Source organism: Somniosus microcephalus, chromosome 2 (assembly GCF_052327205.1).
Source record: "Somniosus microcephalus isolate GS21.2 chromosome 2, FLI_Smic_1.0, whole genome shotgun sequence".
Classification (NCBI taxonomy): domain Eukaryota; kingdom Metazoa; phylum Chordata; class Chondrichthyes; order Squaliformes; family Somniosidae; genus Somniosus; species Somniosus microcephalus.
In genome coordinates, this window is record NC_140988.1 from 100,382,898 (window position 1) to 100,405,882 (window position 22,985).

At 43.3% G+C, this 22,985-nt stretch overlaps 1 protein-coding gene across 2 annotated transcripts in view; it reads right to left on the reverse strand.

Annotated features, from left to right (window-relative positions):
• lrba (LPS-responsive vesicle trafficking, beach and anchor containing) overlaps positions 1 to 22,985 on the reverse strand; it is a 991,104-nt gene that overhangs the window by 13,788 nt on the left and 954,331 nt on the right. For both annotated transcript variants that reach the window (XM_086011652.1, XM_086011642.1), the window contains exon 53: positions 5,528 to 5,629. In XM_086011652.1, the coding sequence (XP_085867778.1) occupies positions 5,528 to 5,629 (102 nt within the window). The remainder of the gene's footprint in view (positions 1 to 5,527; positions 5,630 to 22,985) is intronic.

A 22,985-nucleotide genomic window follows, 5' to 3' on the forward strand; every position in this document is an offset into this window, starting at 1 on the left:
AATTCAGGAGAAACTTCTTTACCCAAAGAGTGATTAGAATGTAGAACCCGCAGTTGAGGCGAATAACATAGATTAATTTAAGGGGAAGCTAGATAAGCACATGAGTGAGAAAGAAATAGAAGGATATGCTGATAGGATTAGATGAAGAGGGATGGGAGGAGGCGCGTGTGGAGCATAAACACCGGCATTGACCAGTTGGGCTGAATGGCTTGTTTCTGTGCTACAGACTCTATGTAATTCTATGCAACATAGACTGGTGAAATGGGAAGACACATGGCAGATGAAATATAATGCAGTGAAGTGTGCAGTGCTGCATTTTGGAAGCAAGAATGAGGAGAGGCAATATAAACTAAATGGTACAATTTTAAAGGGGGTGCAGGGACACCTGAGGGACCTGGGGATTCACAAATACAAATCTTTGAAGGTGGCAGGACAAGCCAATATGGGTGTTAAAAAAGCAAACGGGATCCGTGGCTTTATAAATAGCAGCACAGAGTACAAAAGCAAGGAAGTTGTGCTAAACCTGTATAAATCACTGGGTAGGCCTCAGCTGGAGTATTGTATTCAATTCTGGGCACCTGAATTTAGGATGGATTTCAAGGCCTTGGAGAGGGTGCAAAGGAGATTTATTAGAATGATACCATGGATGAGGGACTTCAGTTATGTGGAGAGACTAGAGAAGCTGGGATTGTTCTCCTTAGAGCAAAGAAGGTTAAGGAGAGATTTAATAGAGGTGTTAAAATTATGAAGGGTTTTAATAGAGTAGATGGGGAGAAACTGTTTCCACTGCCAAGAGGGTCGATAACCAAAGGACACAGATTTAAGATAATTGGCAATAAAGAACCGGGGCAGATGTTTTAGCCAGTGATTTGTTATGGTCGGGAATGCACTACCTGAAAGGGTGGTGAAAGCAAATTCAATGGTGACTTTTAAAAGGGAATTGGATATATATTTGAAATGAAAAAAATTGCAGGGCAATGGGGAAAGAGCAGGGGAGTGGAATTGAATGGTATTGTAAAGCGCACGATGGGCCGAACAGCCTCCTTCTGTGCTGCAATATTCTATAACTCACCCACAAGTGGAAACACTTCCTCCACATCCACTCTAATAATCTTCTCTGTTCCAGAGAAAAGAACCCCAGCCTGCTTACTCATTCCTGATAGCTACATCCTCTCAATTCTGGCAACATCCTTGTAAATCTTTTCTGCACTTTCTCCAGTGCTTCAACATAATTTTGTAGTATGGAGACCAGAACTGCATACAGTACTCAAATGTGGTCTAACCAAGGTTAGAAAAGAGAAACATGGTGCACAAAAAAGTGGGAGATACAGATAGCACTAGAGTAAGAGACAGTACGGTATTAGATAGGGTCAGACTAAGAAAAAATACAAGGTGGTCTAAGATAGGTTTACAGTGCATGTATGTAAACGCACAAAGCATGGTAAATAAGGTTGGTGAGCTGCAGGCGCAAGTAGCCACATGGGAATATGATGTTGTGGCAATAACGGAGACCTGGCTCAAAAATGGGCCGGATTGGGTACTAAATATTCCTGGATATAAGGTGTTCAGGAAAGATAGGGAAAGAAGGAAAGAAAGGAGGTGGGGTGGCAGCATTGATTAAGGAGAATATTACAGTGCTGGAGAGAGAGGATGTCGTGGAGGGGTCAAAGACAGAATCTATTTGGTTAGAGTTATGAAACAATAGAGGTACCATTACACTACTAGATATATTCTATAGGCCACCTACTAGTGGGAAGGATAGAGGGGAGCAAATTTGCAGGGAAATTACAGAGAGGTGCAAGAACTATAGAGTAGTGATAATGGGGGACTTCAATTATCCTAATATAGACTGGGATAATAATAGTGTAAAGGGAAGAGAGGGGGAAGAATTCCTGAAGTGTGTTCAGGAGAACTTTCTTGATCAGTATGTTTCCGGCCCAATGAGGAAGGAGGCATTGCTAAATTGTGCTCTGAGGAATGAGGTGGGTCAGGTGGATCAAGTTTCTGTTGGGGAACATTTAGGGAACAGTGATCATAGTATCATAAGGTTTAGGTTAGCTATGGAAAAGGACAAAGAGCAATCTGGAGTCAAAATACTTAATTGGAGGTATGCCAAACTGTAATAGAACAATGGGCTGCCTTTAAAGAGGAGATGGTTCAGGTACAGTCGAGGTACATTCCCACGAGGGGGAAAGGTAGAGCAACCAAAGCCAGAGCTCCCTGGATGATGAAAGAGATAGAGATTAAGATGAAGCAGAAAAAAATGGGCGTATGACAGATGTCAGGTTGAGAATACAAGTGAGAACTAGGCTGAATACAGAAAGTTTAGAGGGGAAGTGAAAAAGGAAATAAGAGGGGCAAAGAGGGGGTATGAGAATAGACTGGCAGCTAACATAAAAAGGAATCCAAAAGTCTTCTATAGGCATATAAATAGTAAATGGGTAGTAAGAGCGGTGGGGCCAATTAGGGAATAAAAAGGAGACCTACGCATGGAGGCAGAGGGCATGGCTGAGGTACTAAATGAGTACTTGCATCTGTCTTTACCAAGGAAGAAGATGCTGCCAAAGTCATAGTGAAAGAGGAGATAGTTGAGATATTGGATGAATAAAAATTGATAAAGAGGAGGTACTAGAAAGGCTGGCTGTACTTAAAGTAGATAAGCCACCAGGACCGGATGGGATGCATCCTAGGATGCTGAGGGAAGTAAAGTTGGAAATTGCGGAGGTACTGGCCATAATCTTCCAATCTTCCTTGGATATGGGGGTAGTGCGAGAGGACTGAAGAATTGCAAATGTAACATCCCTGTTCAAAAAGGGTGTAAGGATAAACCCAGCAACTACAGGCCAGTCAGCTTAACCTCAGCGGTGGGGAAGCTTTTAGAAATGATAATCCGGGACAAATTTAACAGTCACTTAGACAAGTGTGGATTAATTAAGGGAAGCCAGCACGGATATGTTAAAGGCAAATCGTGTTTAACTAACTTGATTGAATTTTTTGATGAGGTAACAGAGGGTTGATGAGGGTAATGCAGTTGATGTAGTGTACATGGACTTCCAAAAGGCAGTTGATAAAGCGCCACATAATAGGCTTGCCAGCAATGTTGAAGCCCATGGAATAAAAGGGACAGTGGCAGCATGGCTACGAAATTGGCTAAATGACAGGAAATAGAGAGTAGCGGTGAACGGTTGTTTTTTGGACTGGAGGAAGGTATACAGTGGTGTTCCCCAGAGGTCGGTACTAGGACCACTGCTTTCCTTGATACATATTAATGACTTGGACTTCGGTATACAGGGCACTATTTCAAAATTTGCAGATGACACAAAACCTGGAAGTATAGTGAAGAGTTGGGAGGATAGGGATATACTTCAAGAGGACAAGACAAGCTGGTGGAACAGGCGGACACGTGGCAGATGAAGTTTAACGCAGAAAAGTGCGAAGTGACACATTTTGGTAGGAAGGAGGAGAGGCAACATAAGCTAAAGGATACAATTCTAAAGGGGGTGCAGGAACAGAGAGACCGGGGGTATATGTGCACAAATCGTTGAAGGTGGCAGGACAGGTTGAGAAAGCGGTTAAAAAAAGCATATGGGATCTTGGGCTTTATAAACAGAAGCATTGAGTACAAAAGCAAGGAAGTTATGATGAACTTTTATAAAACACTGGTTCGGCCACAACTGGAGTACTGTGTTCAATTCTGGGCTCCACACTTTAGGAAGGATGTGAAGGCTCACAGAAAAGATTCACAAGAATGGTTCCAGGGATGAGGGACTTAATCGTGGATAGACTGGAGTGGCTGGGGTTGTTCTCCTTAGAGCAGAGAAGATTGAGAGGAGATTTGATAGAGGTGTTCAAAATCATGAGGGGTCTGGACAGAGTAGATAGAGAGAAACTGTTCCCATTGGCAGAAGGGTTGAGAACCAGAGGACACAGATTTAAGGTGATTGGCAAAAGATCCAAAGGCGACATGAGGAAAAACTTTTTTTTACGCAGCGAGTGGTTATGATCTGTAATGCACTGCCGGAAAGGTTGGTGGAGGCAGATTCAATCGTGGCTTTCAAAAGGGAATTAGATAAGTACCTGAAGGAAATTTTTTTGCAGGGCTACGGAGTAAGGGCGGGGGATTGGGACTAGCTGCAGTGCTCTTGCAGAGAGCTGGCATGGGCTTGACAGGCCTATTGGTCTCCTACTGTGCTGTAACCATTCTATGATTCTATATAAATTTAACATTACCTTACTGCTTTTGTATTCTGTTCCCCTAGAAATGAAACCCAGTATTTTGTTTTCATGCTTTATGGCCTTATCAATGTGTGTCGCTACATCTTGGTGACAGTACCTCCCCGCAATTGCATGAGCCAGATCAGAATTTGCAATGTGAAAAAAATTAAGGATACTAGCCACATCAGGCCACAGAAATGCACGTGTTACAGCACCAACTTACTGCTTTACAGTGAGTTCATAAAAGTAATTATCAATGTCTTTACTGAACTGCATTTATTTAACATGTAAGTTAATTTGAGAATGCAATCTAAACGTGATATGTTCCTAAATATACAAAGACAGTGACAGTATAGTGTCAAACTAAGTATATTGAAGATCTGCATCTTTAAAAGAAAGGCATTGGAAACCAAATACAAAACCTGATTGACTGCATTACAGGTCCCATTCCTGTCATACACATTTTCTTCCCTCTCATTTAGGTTGCTGCCTCTCCCTCCACACCTATTCTTCAAACAATACTGTTCCCAGGTCTTAGCTAATTACATTTAATGTTGACACCCAGGAGGTGGATGGGTGTTGCTTGGGTGGCTCACCCATCAATTTTCCCTCCCGTCTCTTCTCATAAGTTTTCTTTTGGTGCCCCCTCCTGACATAAATGAGACATGAACTCACCATATGGAGAACTCTGGGCATGAATCATCGTTATGCCACTAACCTATGACATCGTATTGCTCACCGCGCCTTTAAGTTTCAAGTGCAAAGTCCGCAGCCTGATGACTCAGTGTATTTTTAATGTTGTTCCAAGCTTAAGAGTCTTAAGTGATGTTCTGATCTTACTGAGGCCAACATACAGAGCCAGCAAGTACACAAAAGACACATCCAAAAAAGGCTGTGGTTACAATGTCATTGGCAAAGGCCTGTAAGTAGGTTATCTGCCCACCAAAGTTGGGCAATGGTGTGTAGTACAGAGGACACATCTCGAGAAGGTGAGGTTCTGTTGTGTATCTCCTGGGCTAACTTTCATGGTGTTTTCTCATATTATTCCTCTTGAGGTTGATAGATTCCTCTTGCATTCATGCTTTCCCCTCTCATTTTATATTGTTACAGCCACTGTCTCCTATCCCCTTCCCATGCCATGTGCTATTCCCTACCAAATCCTTGAAAAGCATGAGAAAATTCCATCAACATGGGAAGCAGGGGTTATTAAAAAAGTACAAAGCGCTTGTTCGCCACCCCTTAAATAATAAACAGTTGCACTTTACAATACAGTGTGACATTTCAATACCCAACATCTTCCACCTGTACCTACCTTTTGAACCACTGATAACTAGACCGAGTTCTGCACATACTGCAGCACAGCTAATCTCACAGTCATGGCCTGTCAGGATAGCCCGTGGAGCAGCATATTCAACTGAAAAACAAGACAAGAAGTTGTTCAGTTCAATATAAAGGACATGAATTCTGCAACGTTTGATATAGTAAGGACTGGCACCAGTAAACATTTGACATAGCTGCCCCGATAAGTTACTTTAAAAAAAAATCCTGCCTTTACAAGAATATAGGCTGGTGATGCATCTTACCTGAAATTCTGACCTTTCAGATGTAGTCTGCTTTCAGCATTTTTTACTTTTTAATTTAAGTTGCTGCAGCTAAATTGTTGGAACCAAAATAACAAGGCTAGAAGTGCACTCACGTTAATACAATATACTAAACATTTCCTGTTCTTTCCAGTTCGTTATTCCATCACTTTTACACTTGCATTAAACTTTATGTTCTCTCTTTACCAATCATCTATTGTCAATTTGCTGAGGGGACCCACATCTAGTTAATTCAATCCAAAAAAATCTCTCAAATAACGAGATTTTAACGAGTCGTTAAAAAAGGGAAGAAAAGGTAACTTGCTGAAAGGAAGTAGTTCAATTGGCTGCTGACTACATCCAAGCTTAAAATATATTTAGCACATATCCGTGCAATCCTGCTGAGTTAGTGTCAGTTGTTCAAAAGTGTACAGTATAATTCAATGATAATTTATACATCTCATCAAACAGGGACAAAAATAAATTTGAAATGAAAAATATCTCTATCAAGAAACTTAGCTTTTTTCATAGTGTCCCTGCTGTCGCGTTCTTGTACAACCTGTGCCAGCCCACTTCCTCTGCAGCTGGTAGTGTACTACAGTGGAATAGCAAACCTCTCAGCTAAAGCAGGTGTGAGCAGATTGGTTGCATGCATTGTAACTTACTGAAAGCCACTGAGTGAGGCAAAAACTTGCCTAACAGAGGAATGTATTAATAATGGGCTGTTCTAGATGAACAATGCAGTCAACCAGTAATTAAATAATAGCTGCTCTTATATTGGGATTTGTGGCGTACTAGGGCTGCCGGCGCCTGATTCACAGGTCACGTGCAGCCAACAACCACCAAAAATTATACTTGCTGGATTCAATAAGTTCTATTTTTACTGGTATTCCCAGCTGTCTGCCTTGGAAAATCTAGCAAATTTACTTTGGGGCAGCCCTAGCATCCACTAAACCCACATAAAAGCAGCTGTGAACCCCAAGTAAAAATTATAATTCTGTTCCAAGAATTACTTGCACTGGATAACTGAACACTTGCATCTTGCTCTAGTTAAACATCATTGGCCTGGATTTTGCGGTGGGTATGATGGCGTAATCTCAGAGTATGCCGTCATACCGCCTTGGAAATACGCCCCAAGTTTGGGATTTCTGCATACACTGAATCCCGAACTTGCGGTCTGTCAATATACACGTTGGAAGGCCATCCATTGCGCCACTGAAAACCTAATTGCTGGCGCAGAATTGGGCTATTTGCCCACCAACTACCCAGCAATTACGTATGGAAATTTTACAGCTGGTGGAAACAGGCACAGGGCCTGTTTCCACAGTGTAAGGGGATACACAAAATGAAAAAAATGTCCTCCAATTAAATGACATCCAGGAACATTAAAAGCTTTAATGAGAAGCAATCGTAATGAATATTAAAGCAGCAGGTTTTTTAAAATAACGTTTACATTTCATAACTTTCTGCACAGTATTTGTTTAGAAGTGGGATTTATGAGTAATTATTTGGATTCCCATGATAAAAGCTAAATCTGTATGTAGTTTAAAGGTTGTAGTAATGAAGTAATGTAATAATTTAAATGAATGAAATCTGTTTTCTGATTGGAGGACCAGGCCCACGTGATCCCAGGTATGCTTCTGCACAGGTTACGTCCCTGGGATCCGTGGACCATTACGCTGCCCTCCAGCACGCAGCGTCAGAGAGCAAGTTTACGAAGGAGGGCCGCCATCAGGTAGGTGCAGATTCTTTTCGCAGGTCAGCAGTGTACTCCGGAGGTACACCGCCGACTGCAATTTTTGGCCCATAATCCTGTACAATGTAGCTTCAGTCTTAAACTTCATTTAAAGTTGAACATTTACACAAAAACAATGCTGTCACATCACAACCAAACGGACACAAATATTTCTATCCAAGTTTCGTATCGGTTACATTTTTTTTTAGGTTTTGTGGCAATTTGATTATATAATAATGGGAGTATAGGTTGGGCAATAAATGTTGGCCTTGCCAGTGACGCCCACATCCCAAGAATGAATTTTTAAAAATCACTGTAGAGTTAAGGAGCAGAAACTAATGGGAAATGTAAAATTGCTTAAAGCTTTTGCATTTCAAAAAGAAAGTGATATAATATATGATTTCACTGAAATCTCTGGCATACTGTTTCAAGAGATATGCCAAGGAAGAGTGCTAAAGTAAACGATCAAACTCAAGTTTATTAGTACAATCCTTAACTTTGTATAAATCGCATGTATTTTCTCACTGCTGCTGGTACACAGTTTATCTAGTTGTAATCAGGAAAAAACACATTACACGTTGTATATTTAACAGTGTCAGAAGCCGTTAGTCTTGTGTAAAAACAGGGTCATTTTGACATTTAAGTTCTTGCATAAACAGAAGTTCATCTGCATGTAACTGCAACATATTTTAATGGTCTTCCACAGAGTCCAGTAGTCATCACTTAAATGTCTGCTGACATAACTTTACATATATAGTGCATTGTACTTCTAGATTAATTTTTTAAAAAGTTTTGAAATCAAATTAGAAACTTCTACGTGTTGGGGTGCAGCTGAATGCTTGGGGTTAGCTGCCACTGATTGATTTTGAGTCATAACAATTGAATTGCTATTTTATTACAAGTTTGTTTGTCAAGGAATCACTATTTGAAAATACAGCCTTTGCAGGTCCACGTGGATAGTACAATTTTGGAAATTGCTGTAGTTATTAAGTCCCTGCCTTTTCTTCATTTCACAGGCACCATGACTAGGATGACAACACAGATAATGGCTGCAAGTGACATTCTTAACAGCTAAAGTCTGCTCCACAGTAATCTGGGACACAATCTTTCAACTCACTATAGCAATGCTGTTATAATAAACAAAAATAAACAAAATAAGAACACATGACATGCTAAAATCTCACCACCACCACTTGGGACAACACCAACCAATACACCCAAAACTCAGTCATCAACAGTGATGGGATACATTCCAATCATTAACTAGGCCAGTGTTGCGCTCAGTTACTTTGCTTTGAATAGAATTTTGCCACCTGGATCTACTAAAAATGTATCAAAAGAATGTCTTACCCAGATGAGCTCAATCTAAATTCAGCACACAATATGCGAATAAGCAGTCCTGGTGGTGACTTTTAAAGGATAGACCCACAGATCAAAATAATCAATTCCTGTTTAAAATGAATAACTTTTTTGAACAGATTTCCAAGCCATGAATCATCATACTCACTTAATTCATGATAGTACTGTATATGATCAGTGCATTTTAATGCAAATAGAGGCTGTGTAGTTGCCAATTAGAAAAATATTTTTCCAACAGCTTTCCAACACATTTTCTGTCACTGCAGTGAGCAATATAAAATCTATTGAAATGGTGAGAATTAAAATGATTATACATAAAAGAATAAAATGGTGTGTAATAAGTACACTGAAGCGGACAGCACAATTTACAGCTTACAGTATAATATACAAATGCTGAACAGTTATTACCTGCGTACGTCATGTGCTATGCAGTCCCTTACCAATCCTTTTAACCTCTATTAACACTTATAAATATGTTCTGCCGATTTGAAAATAATTTTAAGATGATTCAATATAGTATTTACACTTGTAGCAAGACTTGAAATGACTCCTTGAACTGCCTCAAATGTCCATGTCTCTACTAACACATCTGTAATAGTCAGATAACAGCCTTGGTAGTCCTCATAGCAATCACATTCATTGAGAGATAACAGAGACAAAGGCCTAGATTTTTGATTTAATGGTAACAGAAGGCTGTAAAGTGCTTAATCGAAAGATGAGATGCTATTCCTTGAGCTTATGTTGAGCTTCATTGGGACAGTGTAAGAGGCCGAAAACAGAGAGATGAGAGTGGGAGTGGAGAATTAAAGTGACAGGCGACTGGAAGCTCGAGGTCACGCTTACGGACAGAACGGAGGTGTTCTGCAAAGCGGTCATCCATTTTGCATTTGATCTCCCCAATGTAGAGGAGCGAATACAGTATACTAAATTGCAAGAAGTACAAGTAAATCACTGTTTCACCTGGAAGGAGTGTTTGGGGCCCTGGACAGTGGGTAGGGAGGAGGTAAAAGGGCAGGTGTTGCATCTCCTGCACTTGCATGGCAAGGTGCTGTAGGAAGGGGAAGGGGTGTTGGGGGTAATTGAGGAGTAGACCAGGGTGTCACGGAGAGAGCGGTCCCTTCGGAATGCTGAAAGGGGAAGGGGCTGGGGGGGGGGGGGGGGGAGATCATGCTGGAGATGGTGGAAATGGGGCGGAGGAAGAATCCATTGAATGTGGAGGCTGGTGGGGTGAAAGGTGAGGACAAGGGGAACCCTATCATGGGTCTGGGAGGGAGGGGAAGGGGTGAGAGCAGAAGTGCGGGAAATGGAACGGACACGGTCAAGGGCCATGTCAACCATGGTAGAGGGGAATCCTCGGTTGAGGAATAAGGAAGACATATTGGAAGCACTAGTATGGAAGGTGGCATCGTCAGAGCAGATGTGACAAAGATGGAGAAACTGGGAGAATGGAATAGAGTCCTTACAGGAAGCGGGGTGGGAGGAAGTGTAGTCCAGGTAGCTGTGGGAGTCAGTGGGCTTATAGTGGATGTTTGTCGATAGCCTATCCCCAGAAATGGAGACAGACAAAAACGATGATGGTACAAAGCAAAAGGAGGTGGTAATAGGACAAGTAAAGAAACAAAAGATGGGTCGAGAAGAGGTGTAAATGGGAATGGCAGAATCATCAACAGTTGTCATGTGAAAATATAGGAGCAGAGGGGTTCACTGCCACTTCTCTTCTAGGATTGCCTACCTTGAACGTAAAAGATCTCATGGCACTACAGGAAACTTTGGTTTATCCGGAGGTTAACTGTCCGGAATGCTCGAGCCACTGGCAAAAATCAGGAGCCGTTTCGTTAGGTTTTTTTTCTTTTTGTTGCTTTTTTTTCACCAGTCAGGCTCTGCAAGGTCTCGCTGAAGCTATTACTAAGCTACAGAGACGCTTGCAAGGTACGGCCGACTGTTTAGAAGCTGTTAAGCAACAGGGTTTGTTGCCAGATACGTAGCTCAAAATCTCCGTATGTTTCAACATTAGCGCTGGTTTGTCCGGCAGTTTTGATGGGACGGCAACAGCTCGGTCCCGTCGGTGCCGGATAGCACAAAGTTTCCTGTATTTCGAAGAAGAGTAGGGGAGTTATCCCCGGTGTCCTGGTCAATATTTATCCCTCAACCAACATAACAGAAACAGATTATCTAGTCATGATCACATTGCTGTTTGTGGGACCTTGCTGTGTGCAAACTGGCTGCCACGTTTCCCACATTGCAACAAGTGACTCCACTTCATAAGTACTTAGTGGCTGTAAAGTGCTTTGAGACGTCCGGTGGTCATGAAAGGCGCTATATAAATGCAAATCTTTCTATCTTTGAGGTTCTGCTCTTCTCTCCGACGGGATTTAAATTCTGTTACATCTCTAACTTTTTCCAGTTCTGATGAAAGGTCATCAACCCAAAACATTAACTCCGTTTCTCGCTCCACAGATGCTGCCTGACCTGCTGCGTATTTCCAGCATTTTCTGTTTTTATTTCAGATTTCCAGCATCTGCAGCATTTTGCTTTTGTATCTCTGAAAGAGCTGTCCAGAGTCCCATTCTCCCACCCGTTCACATTATTTTTTACTTGTATTAACCATTACTTTTTTATGTTATTACATCAGCCATGCAACAGTTAGATTTTTTAAACTGAGACTAAGCTATAGCAATTTATTAAACAATGTGTATTGACCAGCTATGCCAATATGTTAGGTTTCAGCTGTGGCTCAGTGGTAGCACTCCCAAACCCACAACCTTCTAACTCAGAAGCAAGCCCCACTCCAGAGACCTGAGCACATAATCCAGGCTGACACTTCAGTGCAGTACTGAGGGAGTGCTGCACTGTCGGAGGTGCCGTCTTTCGGATGAGACATTAAACCGAGGCCTCGTCAACCCTCTCAGGTGGATATAAAAGATCCCAGGGCACTCTACAAAGAAAAGCAGGGGAGTCCTCCTGCACCCTGGCCAAAATTTAATCCTCAACCATCACTTTAAAAAAGTCTGGTCATTATCTCATTGCGGGATCTTACTCTGTGCAAATTGGCTGCCACGTTTCCTACATTACAATAGTGATTACACTTTAAAAGTACTTAGTTGGTTATAGAGCGCTTTGGGGCTTCCGGAGGTCGTGAAAGGCGCAATATAAATCTAATTTCTTCTTTGAGGCATTATTTGCTTCGAAAGCAATAGACCCATTATATTGCCAATTAACAACAATAAATTGTAACTAATATGACATATATGGCTTGCATATGACTATTTTGTAACAAATTATGTATTGAAGGGAGGGTAAAAATACTTAAAATGAAACACTTCTGATCTCAAGATTATATTACTACTACTTAGGATATAGAGAGCTCAGAGTAATTTAACTTTAGTAAATTAGATCCAAAACCAATTACTATTTTGATGCAGAGATGTACAAAAATAGGATAATCTTAGTGGCTTTTAATATTTCAATTCTATATTAAGGTACACCTGATCTATTGTATTAGAGATCAAAATAGCACAATGATACTTTTTGTGCCTGTTTTAAATTGGTGAAAGCATTTTGTTCAAGTACTTCTGATTATTTCTAAATCCATAATTCCATAAGGAAAAACAAAGAACATGTACAAAATGTTCAATGTTGACTAGTGGAAAATAAGAACATAAGAAATAAGAGCAGGAGTAGGCCATACGGCCCCTCGAGCCTGCTCCGCCATTCAATAAGATCATGGCTGATCATCAAACTCAACTCCACTTTCCCGCCCAATCTCCATATCCCTTGATTCCCCTAGAGTCCAAAAATCTATCTGTCTCAAAGACTCAGCATGCACAGCCCTCTGGGGTAGAGAATTCCAAAAATTCACAACCCTGAGTGAAGAAATTCCACCTCATCTCAGTCTCAAATGGCCAACCCCTTATCCTGAGACTATGCCCCCTAGTTCTAGACGCTCCAGCCAGGGGAAACAACCTCTCAGCATCTACCCTGTCAATCCCCTTCAGAATCTTGTATGTTTCAATGAGATCACCTCTCATTCTTCTAAACTCCAGAGAATATAGGCACACAATCTCTCATCATAGGGCAACCCTCTCATGCTGAAAGATCTCTCTCTCTCCATTTGCCTTCACTCAAGCCTATTCTAAAAATTTAAATGCATTGAAATTTTAGCCTCTCATAATTAAAATAACATTTGAAACTAATTATTAAAAAATGATTGCCACACCCCAAAAATTCCACAACAATGAAGTTTTCCCTTCATCTAATAATAAAATAAGTTAAGAGAAAACTCAAAAATTTCACACTAGCCTTTAGCTTCTTGGTACCCAAGATGTACTTGATCAATTTCCCCTCCAATAGCCTTGATTTATGGCCACTTTACATTACAGCATTCCTCTGATGGCGGCATTAAGTTTGGCAACACCGCTATACAGTAAAAGAGGTGGAGCGGCCACCTCAAGAGGAGCAGTACCTCTTCACGAGGTAGCTTGCCTGGACTCCACTGCAGGCAGCAGCAACAGCACTGTCGGCACCAGCTTCTCCTGGCCATGAGCAGGTCGAGAACTCAGTCTACCTGTGCAGGTCGAGAGCTCAGTCTAGACGCACAGGTCGAGAGCTCAGTCTAGACACACAGGTCGAGAGCTCAGTCTAGACACACAGGTCGAGAGCTCAGTCTACACACAGGTCAAGAGCTCAGTCTACACACACAGGTCGAGAGCTCAGTCTAGACACACAGGTCGAGAGCTCAGTCTAGACGCACAGGTCGAGAGCTCAGTCTACACACACAGGTCGAGAGCTCAGTCTACACACACAGGTCGAGAGCTCAGTCTACACACACAGGTCGAGAGCTCAATCTAGACACAGGTCGAGAGCTCAGTCTACACACAGGTCAAGAGCTCAGTCTAGACACAGGTCGAGAGCTCAGTCTAGACACAGGTCAAGAGCTCAGTCTAGACACAGTTTGAGAGCTCAGTCTAGACACACAGGTCGAGAGCTCAGTCTAGGCACACAGGTCGAGAGCTCAGTCTAGACACACAGGTCGAGAGCTCAGTCTACACACAGGTCGAGAGCTCAGTCTACACGCACAGGTCGAGAGCTCAGTCTAGACACACAGGTCGAGAGCTCAGTCTAGACACACAGGTCGAGAGCTCAGTCTAGACACACAGGTCGAGAGCTCAATCTAGACACAGGTCGGGAGCTCAGTCTACCCACAGGTCGAGAGCTCGGTCGAGAGCTCAGTCTAGACACACAGGTCGAGAGCTCAGTCTAGACACACAGGTCGAGAGCTCAGTCTAGACACACAGGTCGCGAGCTCAGTCTACACACAGGTCGAGAGCTCAGTCTACACACACAGGTCGAGAGCTCAGTCTAGACACACAGGTCGAGAGCTCAGTCTAGACACACAGGTCGAGAGCTCAGTCTACACACACAGGTCGAGAGCTCGGTCTACACACAGGTCGAGAGATCATTTTACACACAGGTCGAGAGCTCAGGCTAGACACAGGTCGAGAGCTCAGTCTAGACACACAGGTCGAGAGCTCAGTCTACAGAGAGGTCGAGAGCTCAGTCTAGACACACACAGGTCAAGAGCTCAGTCTAGACCCACGCAGGTCGAGGGCTCAGTCTAGACACACACAGGTCGAGAGCTCAGTCTAGACACACAGGTCGAGAGCTCAGTCTAGACACAGAGGTCGAGAGTTCAGTCTAGACACACAGGTCGAGAGCTCAGTCTAGACACACAGGTCGAGAGCTCAGTCTAGACCCACACAGGTCGAGAGCTCAGTCTAGACCCACACAGGTCGAGAGCTCAGTCTAGACACACAGGTCGAGAGCTCAGTCTAGACAGACAGGTCGAGAGCTCAGTCTACACACACAGGTCGAGAGCTCAGTCTAGACACACAGGTCGAGAGCTCAGTCTACCCACAGGCCGAGAGCTCAGTCTAGACACACAGGTCGAGAGCTCAGTCTAGACACAGAGGTCGAGAGCTCAGTCTAGACACACAGGTCGAGAGCTCAGTCTACCGACAGGCCGAGAGCTCAGTCTAGGCACACAGGTCGAGAGCTCAATCTAGACACACAGGTCGAGAGCTCAATCTAGACACACAGGTCGCGAGCTCAATCTAGACACACAGGTCGAGAGCTCAGTCTAGACACACAGGTCGAGAGCTCAGTCTAGACACACAGGTGGAGAGCTCAGTCTAGACACACAGGTCGCGAGCTCAGTCTAGACACAGGTCGAGAGCTCAGTCTAGACACACACAGGTCGAGAGCTCAGTCTACACACACAGGTCGAGAGCTCAGTCTTGACACACAGGTCGAGAGCTCAGTCTAGACACGCAGGTCGAGAGCTCAGTCTAGACACGCAGGTCGAGAGCTCAGTCTACCCGTGCAGGTCGAGAGCTCAGTCTAGACACGCAGGTCGAGAGCTCAGTCTACCCATGCAGGTCGAGAGCTCAGTCTAGACACACACAGGTCGAGAGCTCAGTCTAGACACACAGGGTAAGAGCTCAGTCTAGACACACAGGTCGAGAGCTCAGTCTAGACACACAGGTCGCGAGCTCAGTCTGCACACAGGTCGAGAGCTCAGTCTAGACACACAGGTCGAGAGCTCAGTCTACACACACAGGTCGAGAGCTCAGTCTACACACAGGTCGAGAGCTCAGTCTAGACACACAGGTCGAGAGCTCAGTCTACACACAGGTCGAGAGCTCAGTCTACACACACAGGTCGAGAGCTCAGTCTAGACACACAGGTCGAGAGCTCAGTCTAGACACACAGGTCGCGAGCTCAGTCTAGACACACGGGTCGAGAGCTCAGTCTAGACACACAGGTCGAGAGCTCAGTCTAGACACACAGGTCGGGAGCTCAGTCTAGACACACAGGTCGAGAGCTCAGTCTAGACACACAAGTCGAGAGCTCAGTCTACACACACAGGTCGCGAGCTCAGTCTAGACACACGGGTCGAGAGCTCAGTCTAGACACACACAGGTCGAGAGCTCAGTCTAGACACACACAGGTCGAGAGCTCAGTCTAAACACAGGTCGAGAGCTCAGTCTAGACACACAGGCCGAGAGCTCAGTCTACGCACACAGGTCGAGAGCTCAGTCTAGACACACAGGTCGAGAGCTCAGTCTACGCACACAGGTCGAGAGCTCAGTCTAGACACACAGGTCGAGAGCTCAGTCTACCCACAGCTCGAGTCTGTGGGCAAAAAGTAAGTTGTAATCCATAGTTTTAAACAATTTGCATGACAGTACGTGCGCAGTTAATTGCTTGTTGTTGTTGGTCCCCGCCACAAACTCCGTTCCCTCGCCACTGACTCCATCCCTCTCCCTAACATCTGTCTGAGGCAGAACTACACTGTTCGCAACCTTGGTGTCATATTTGACCCTGAAATGAGCTTCCGACCATATATCCGCGGCATAACTAAGGCTGCCTATTTCCACCTCCGTAACATTGCCCGTCTCCGCCCTGCCTCAGCTCATCTCCTGCTGAAACCCTCATCCATGCTTTTGTTACCTCTAGACTTGACTATTCCAACACATTCTTGGCTGGCTCCACATGTTCTACCCTACGTAAACTTGAGGTCATCCAAAACTCGGCTGCTCGTATCCTAACTCGCACCAAGTCCCGTTCACCCATCTCCTCTGTGCTTACTGACCTACATTGCCTCGAATTCAAAATTCTCATCCTTGTTTTCAAATCCCTCCATGGCCTCACCCGTCCCTACCTCTGTAATCTCCTCCAGCCCCCCCCCCCCGCCCAGATATCTGCACTCCTCTAACTCTGCCCTCAAGCATCCCTGATTATAATCACTCAACTACTGGTGGCCGTGCCTTCTGTTGCCTAGGCCCAAAGCTCTGGAATTCCCTCCCTAAACCTCTCCGCCTCTCTTTCCTCCTTTAAGACGCTCCTTAAAACCTACCTTAATTGCCCTAATTTCTCCTTATGTCGCTTGGTGTCAAATTTTTTGTCTTATAATACTGCTGTTAAGCATCTTGGGACGTTCTGCTACATTAGAGGTGCTATATAAATGCAAGTTGTTGTTGTTGCTGCTGTCAGTACTGTGGAATCTGTCCTGCAATCTAAATAGGGTGGCATCCACAGCACCAGGAGTTCTCACATTACAGAGTTATTTCTACTTGAAGTGGTCCTGTAATTAAGGAGCATTCTAACATTTGTCTGGTAATTTTTTTTTTTTTTTACTATGGTTCTTTTTGATCTGAGAATTAGCAGTTCTTTTAAAAATCAATGTCAAAAAGAATGAGATTAGGGTATGGACAGAAAAGCAAAGTCTTTTGAATTAATATGCACGAGAAAAGAATTCAGAACTGTAGCCACACAAGTCATATGAGACATGTCCAGACTGAAAATTTTGGCTCCCTTCCCAAATTCAGCAACTTTAATGTAAAGACATATGATAGAAATCTTTCCTTGCTTTGATATATCCTGCTCCTGCTCTGATTTTATGAGCTGATAAAACGCACAACAGGCAACTACCAAGAAATGGGGGCAAAATTCCTGTCTTCACAAACTTTGGCAGAAAAAAAGTGCGAGTACAAAGCAGGTTTTCCCGCTTAATACCCAGGCCAACTAGTGAAGGCAGGAATTTTATCTCCCAGATCTTTGTTCCCATTAAAAACTAAAATCTTAATGCACAAAACCTTGGGTGTACATTCCCCCACCCCACAGGAAACACCCTGCAGTGTGTCAGCCATCCTACAATGTAACAGAAACCAGTTAAAGAAATGACAGAAAAGCTACAACTGCTCACTTCCTCCCTCCCTAATGACACAAATGCTCAATGTGTTTACATTGGCACAAAAACTTTAATGGGGCAAAGTTCATTTTGTAGCTTAATGCAACAGCATAAAACATAAGCCTATATAGATTTTATGAATCTATAAAAATTAATGCATTGTTTTCAAACCTGGGGAAATCTAGAAACAGTAGAAATTAAGCACTTGATTCTCAATGAGAACTGGAGGAATTTGAGTCCCAGGACTGCCAGCCATACTCACTTGCTTGCCCTGGACTGGGCAGTTGTTTTAGCTCTCATTTGGACCACTGAACAGAGGACCACCTTAAGTGTGGGGGGACGGTTAAAGGAAGAAAAGACAGGCTGACTTATTCCACTTAAACTCATACTTTGTCACAGCTGAGCGAAAAATTCATACTCAGGTCATCTTGCTGTCCCAGCTGGCAAAAGATGTGAGCTTAGTAACCCACTACAATTGGAGAAAACGCAAGGAGGGCGGGGAAAAGATTAGGAGTTAAAAAAGCACTAGGGGAATGTGTAAACTTAAAAAAAATCAATTTAAATAGAACAAAGTGTTATATCAGGAGCTCATTTTTTTCCTGATGCGCACGTTTAAAATGTTTTACATCCAGTGTTTGTAGATGACAAAAGAAATAATTATAAAGGTTATCTACTTAAAACAAAGTCATGATTTACACGTGACATCACAATCACTTTATGTACAATTTAACACAGTACAAGATTCAAATGAATCTGTAGGTCACAGCAATGAATCCTAGATTCTTAGCATTAATCGCAGCATTTTAAATTTATGTGTTGTAGCCTAAGGGTGAAACGTGTAGTCAATTGTCCCATTAACCAAAAAGATAAATAAAATTGATGAATTGTTCTTTTTTTAACTAGTGTGCACATGGTACATATTAAGGCTGTACACAGTTAACATCTGAATACAATCCATTTTATTATTCCTGCTAGCAAACTTGGTAGAGGGATGTGATGCAGTAAACGGCAGAGAAACAACTTCTTTCAGCCTATTTTGCACACACTTATTTAAAAAGTGCCTTAATCTATATTCTAGTTATATTCCCTTTAATTAATAAACCATAAAATGCTCCTTCCATAAATGTTATGTTTCTTTCCCCCAAGGTACTGCCTGAGTAATGTTCTGCTCAGTTGACACAGCCCAAAAACGATGCTCAAGATACTCGTACAACAGTGCTGCAGAGATACAATCATAACTAGGTGCTTGAAACATTGTCTGTGGCAATATAGAAAAGCCTGGTGAAAGAGAGAATATTATTATTTTGGAGCGAAGACAGTTGACGAAAAACTACACACAAGATTTTGGCATCTATGTTTAGTTTAAAAAACCTTTCCCAGTTTTGTGCGTTTTAAAGGACTTGGCAAATATACCTATTCCAGATTGCAGATATACAATTAATTAGAAGACTTAAGAAAGTTTAAATACATGCAGATGGAATCCAAACAAGGTGTTTCATTAGTTAATTCAATCACAATCTTGGTCAATTTCCCTTATGTGAAATAACAAACTGCACCATGAGATGGCACCCTTACTTGCGTGCAGTAACGCACTTTAGTTATTAATTGGTAATCAGCTGGATAACCACAGACAAATAGTAGAAGCAAGAAATCCTTTATTCCAGACTGATACAAGATTTGATTTCTAATTCAATTTACAAGAAATATGATAAAGTTGATAAAATATGTTCTCCTGATAGCTCAGTGAGTTTATCCAGTTAGTAACCAAACCATACAGACGAAGAAGAGTTGCACTTCAATTTCCACTTTTTGCTGAATTAGCTGTTCTCAGCAGGGACAGTAGTGGGGAGCTACAATTGGCTGCAACTCCCTGGGTTAGTCAGGAGAAGATAAGGCAGGGTTCCTGTATTGATTTGTATGTGGGTTCAATGACGACACATTCATGAAAGAGAATGACTTTTTATCTAAAGTATGTTCAACTCAGTTAACAGCATTACAGGAGACACCATCTTAGAGATCCAGCTAAAACGAAACCAAAACTAAACTGCTTGTCTCTCACATGCCCTCTGCTGGTCAGGCATAAATAATCAATCAGGCAAATATGCTGGTAAGGCATAAATAATCAAACAGGCAAATACCATCACTATTTGCTGATATCATTACATCTCCATTTCTTAAAACAAAAGTATTTTACTTTTATCTAACAACATGTTTTCTTTGTATTACTCTGCATTTTAACTGTAACACTTAATGAACTTACATTATCATTATCATGATCAAGGTTTTTTAACCTTGATTTGTGTGTTCACATGAAATATGTAATTACACTAGAACTTGAAGAAAGAATAAGATAACATTACTTCCTTCTATAACAAGAGTCCTTAAATTTGCTCAATGAGTCTCTCAGGAGGCTTCACGTGTCTTGAGGATTTTCTTATTGGTTGTCCTTGAATCTGAGTTGTTGCCTCAGATGATGATTTCTCAGCTGTGTGATCAGGTTGTTCAACAGTATCAGTCTTTTGACCTGCTGTGTGATCAGGTTGTTCAACAGTATCAGTCTTTTGACTTGCTGTGGCTGGTCCCATGAGAAGATCCTGACAATTTCTTCGCAGAACAGCACCCTCATCTGTCTGAATGGTGTATGATCTTGGTTGAACTTCACTCAGGACAATTCCCTTCTGAGTCCATATGTTTGTTTTGTCTTTGAACCTTACTTGGTCACCAGTGTGGAGTTCAGGTAGGTTTTGTGTTCCTCTGTCATAGTAGTACTTTTGCTTTTCTTTCTGTTGTTCTTTGAACTTCCTCACTTTCTCCCCCTCTTTTGTTTTCAGGAGGTTCTCCGGGATGGGTAGGTTTGACCTTAGCAGACGTCCCATAAGGAGTTGGGCTGGTGACATACCACACTCGAGCGGCGTTGTGCGGTATACAAGCATGCTCTGGTAGAAGTCAGTTCCACTGTCTTTTGCCTTGTACATCAGTCTTTTCACTGTCTGGACCGATTTTTCCACTAGTCCATTGGACTGTGGAAAGTGAGGACTTGACGTTGTGTGGACAAAGTCCCACTCTTTGGCAAAGTGTCGGAAACTTGCATTGTAAAACTGGGGTCCGTTGTCTGTGAAGACCTCGCTTGCCACGCCATGTCTGGAGAATATGGCTTTCATACATGTTATCACAGCATCTGCAGTGGTGGTGAACAGTCTACAAACCTCTGGATACAGGGAGTAATAGTCTGTGACTACAAGATAGTCCTTCCCTTGACATACGAATAGGTCAGCGCCTACCTTCTGGTAAGGTCTGTCTGGCGCTGGGTGTGGCTTTAGTGGTTCTACCGGATTGCTTGCTCGATATTTCAGGCATATTGTGCAGTTTGACACCTCATTTGTCACATCTTGGTTGATTCGTGGCCAGTACATCACCTCTCGTGCTCTTTTCTTACACTTTGATTCCCAGATGTCCTCCATGGATCCTTTTTAGCATCTCTTTTCTCAGACTCTTTGGGATAACTATTTTACTTCCTTTGTAGATGATGGTGTGGAGATGCCGGAGTTGGACTGGGGTGGACAAATGTAAGAAGTCACACGACACCAGGTTATAGTCCAACAGCTTTATTTGAAATCACAAGCTTTCGGAGCGCTGCTCCTTCTTCAGGTGAAGTGGAGAAATGCATAAAGACACAGCTTATATAGTCAGAGAATCATGTCAGATGTTTACAGGTAACCTTTCCAACTGCCATTTATCACACCTCGGCAGAGAGATAATCACAGCAGTCAAAGGTGTGAATGGTGTCCAAACAGGTCAGTCAGGGAAACATTACATCAAAGAACAATGAGGTGGGGTCACAAGGGGTCAAATATTGCAGATGCTGGGGTCTGTATGAAAAACAAAAAAAGACAAAAAACATTTTTTTTGGCTGGAAATCACAGCAGGTCCGGCCGCATCTGTGTAGAGAGAACAAGCCAATGTCGACTCGAGTCTGGATGACCCTGCATCAGGTGGGGTTACATGTAGCGTGACATGAACCCAAGATCTCGGTTAAGGCCGTCCTCATGGGTGCGGAACTTGGCTATCAGTTTCTGCTCGACGATTTTGCGTTGTCGTGTGTCTCGAAGGCCACCTTGGAGAATGCTTACCCGAAGATCGGAGGCTGAATGTCCTTGACTGCTGAAGTGTTCCCCGACTGGGAGGGAACACTCCTGCCTGGTGATTGTTGCGCGGTGTCCATTCATCCGTTGTCACAGTGTCTGCATGGTCTCGCCGATGTACCATGCTCCGGGGCATCCTTTCCTGCAACGTATGAGGTAGACAACGTTGGCCGAGTCACATGAGTATGTACCATGTACCTGGTGGGTGGTGTCCTCACGTGTGATGATGGTATCTGTGTTGATGATCTGGCATGTCTTGCAGAGGTTGCCGTGGCAGGGTTGTGTGGTGTCGTGGTCGCTGTTCTCCTGAAAGCTGGGTAATTTGCTGCGAACGATGGTCTGTTTGAGGTTAGGCGGCTGTTTGAAAGCGAGTAGTGGAGGCGTGGGGATGGCCTTAGCGAGGTGTTCGTCGTCATCGATGACATGTTGAAGGCTGCGAAGAACATGGCGTAGTTTCTCCGCTCCGGGGAAGTACTGGACGACGAAGGGTACTCTGTTGGTTGTGTCCCGTGTTTGTCTTCTGAGGAGGTCTATGCGATTTTTCGCTGTGGCCCGTCGGAACTGTCGATCGACGAGTCGAGCGTCATATCCCGTTCTTACAAGGGCGTCTTTCAGTGTCTGTAGGTGTCCATCGCGTTCCTCCTCGTCTGAGCAGATCCTGTGTATTCGCAGGGCTTGTCCATAGGGGATGGCTTCTTTAACGTGGTTAGGGTGGAAGCTGGAGAAGTGAAGCATCGTGAGGTTGTCCGTGGGCTTGCGGTAGAGTGAAGTGCTGAGGTGTCCGTCTTTGATGGAGATTCGTGTGTCCAGGAATGAGACTGATTCTGAGGAGTAGTCCATGGTGAGTTTGATGGTGGGATGGAACTTGTTGATGTTATCGTGTAGTCTTTTCAGTGATTCTTCGCCGTGGGTCCATAGGAAGAAAATGTCGTCGATGTATCTGGTGTATAGCGTTGGTTGGAGATCCTGTGCAGCGAAGAAGTCTTGCTCGAACTTGTGCATGAAGATGTTTGCGTATTGGGGTGCGAATTTGGTCCCCATGGCTGTTCCGTGTGTTTGGGTAAAGAACTGGTTGTCGAAGGTGAAGACATTGTGGTCAAGGATGAAACGGATGAGTTGTAGGATGGCGTCTGGAGATTGGCTGTTGTTGGTGTTGAGTACTGAGGCTGTCGCAGCGATGCCGTCATCGTGGGGGATACTGGTGT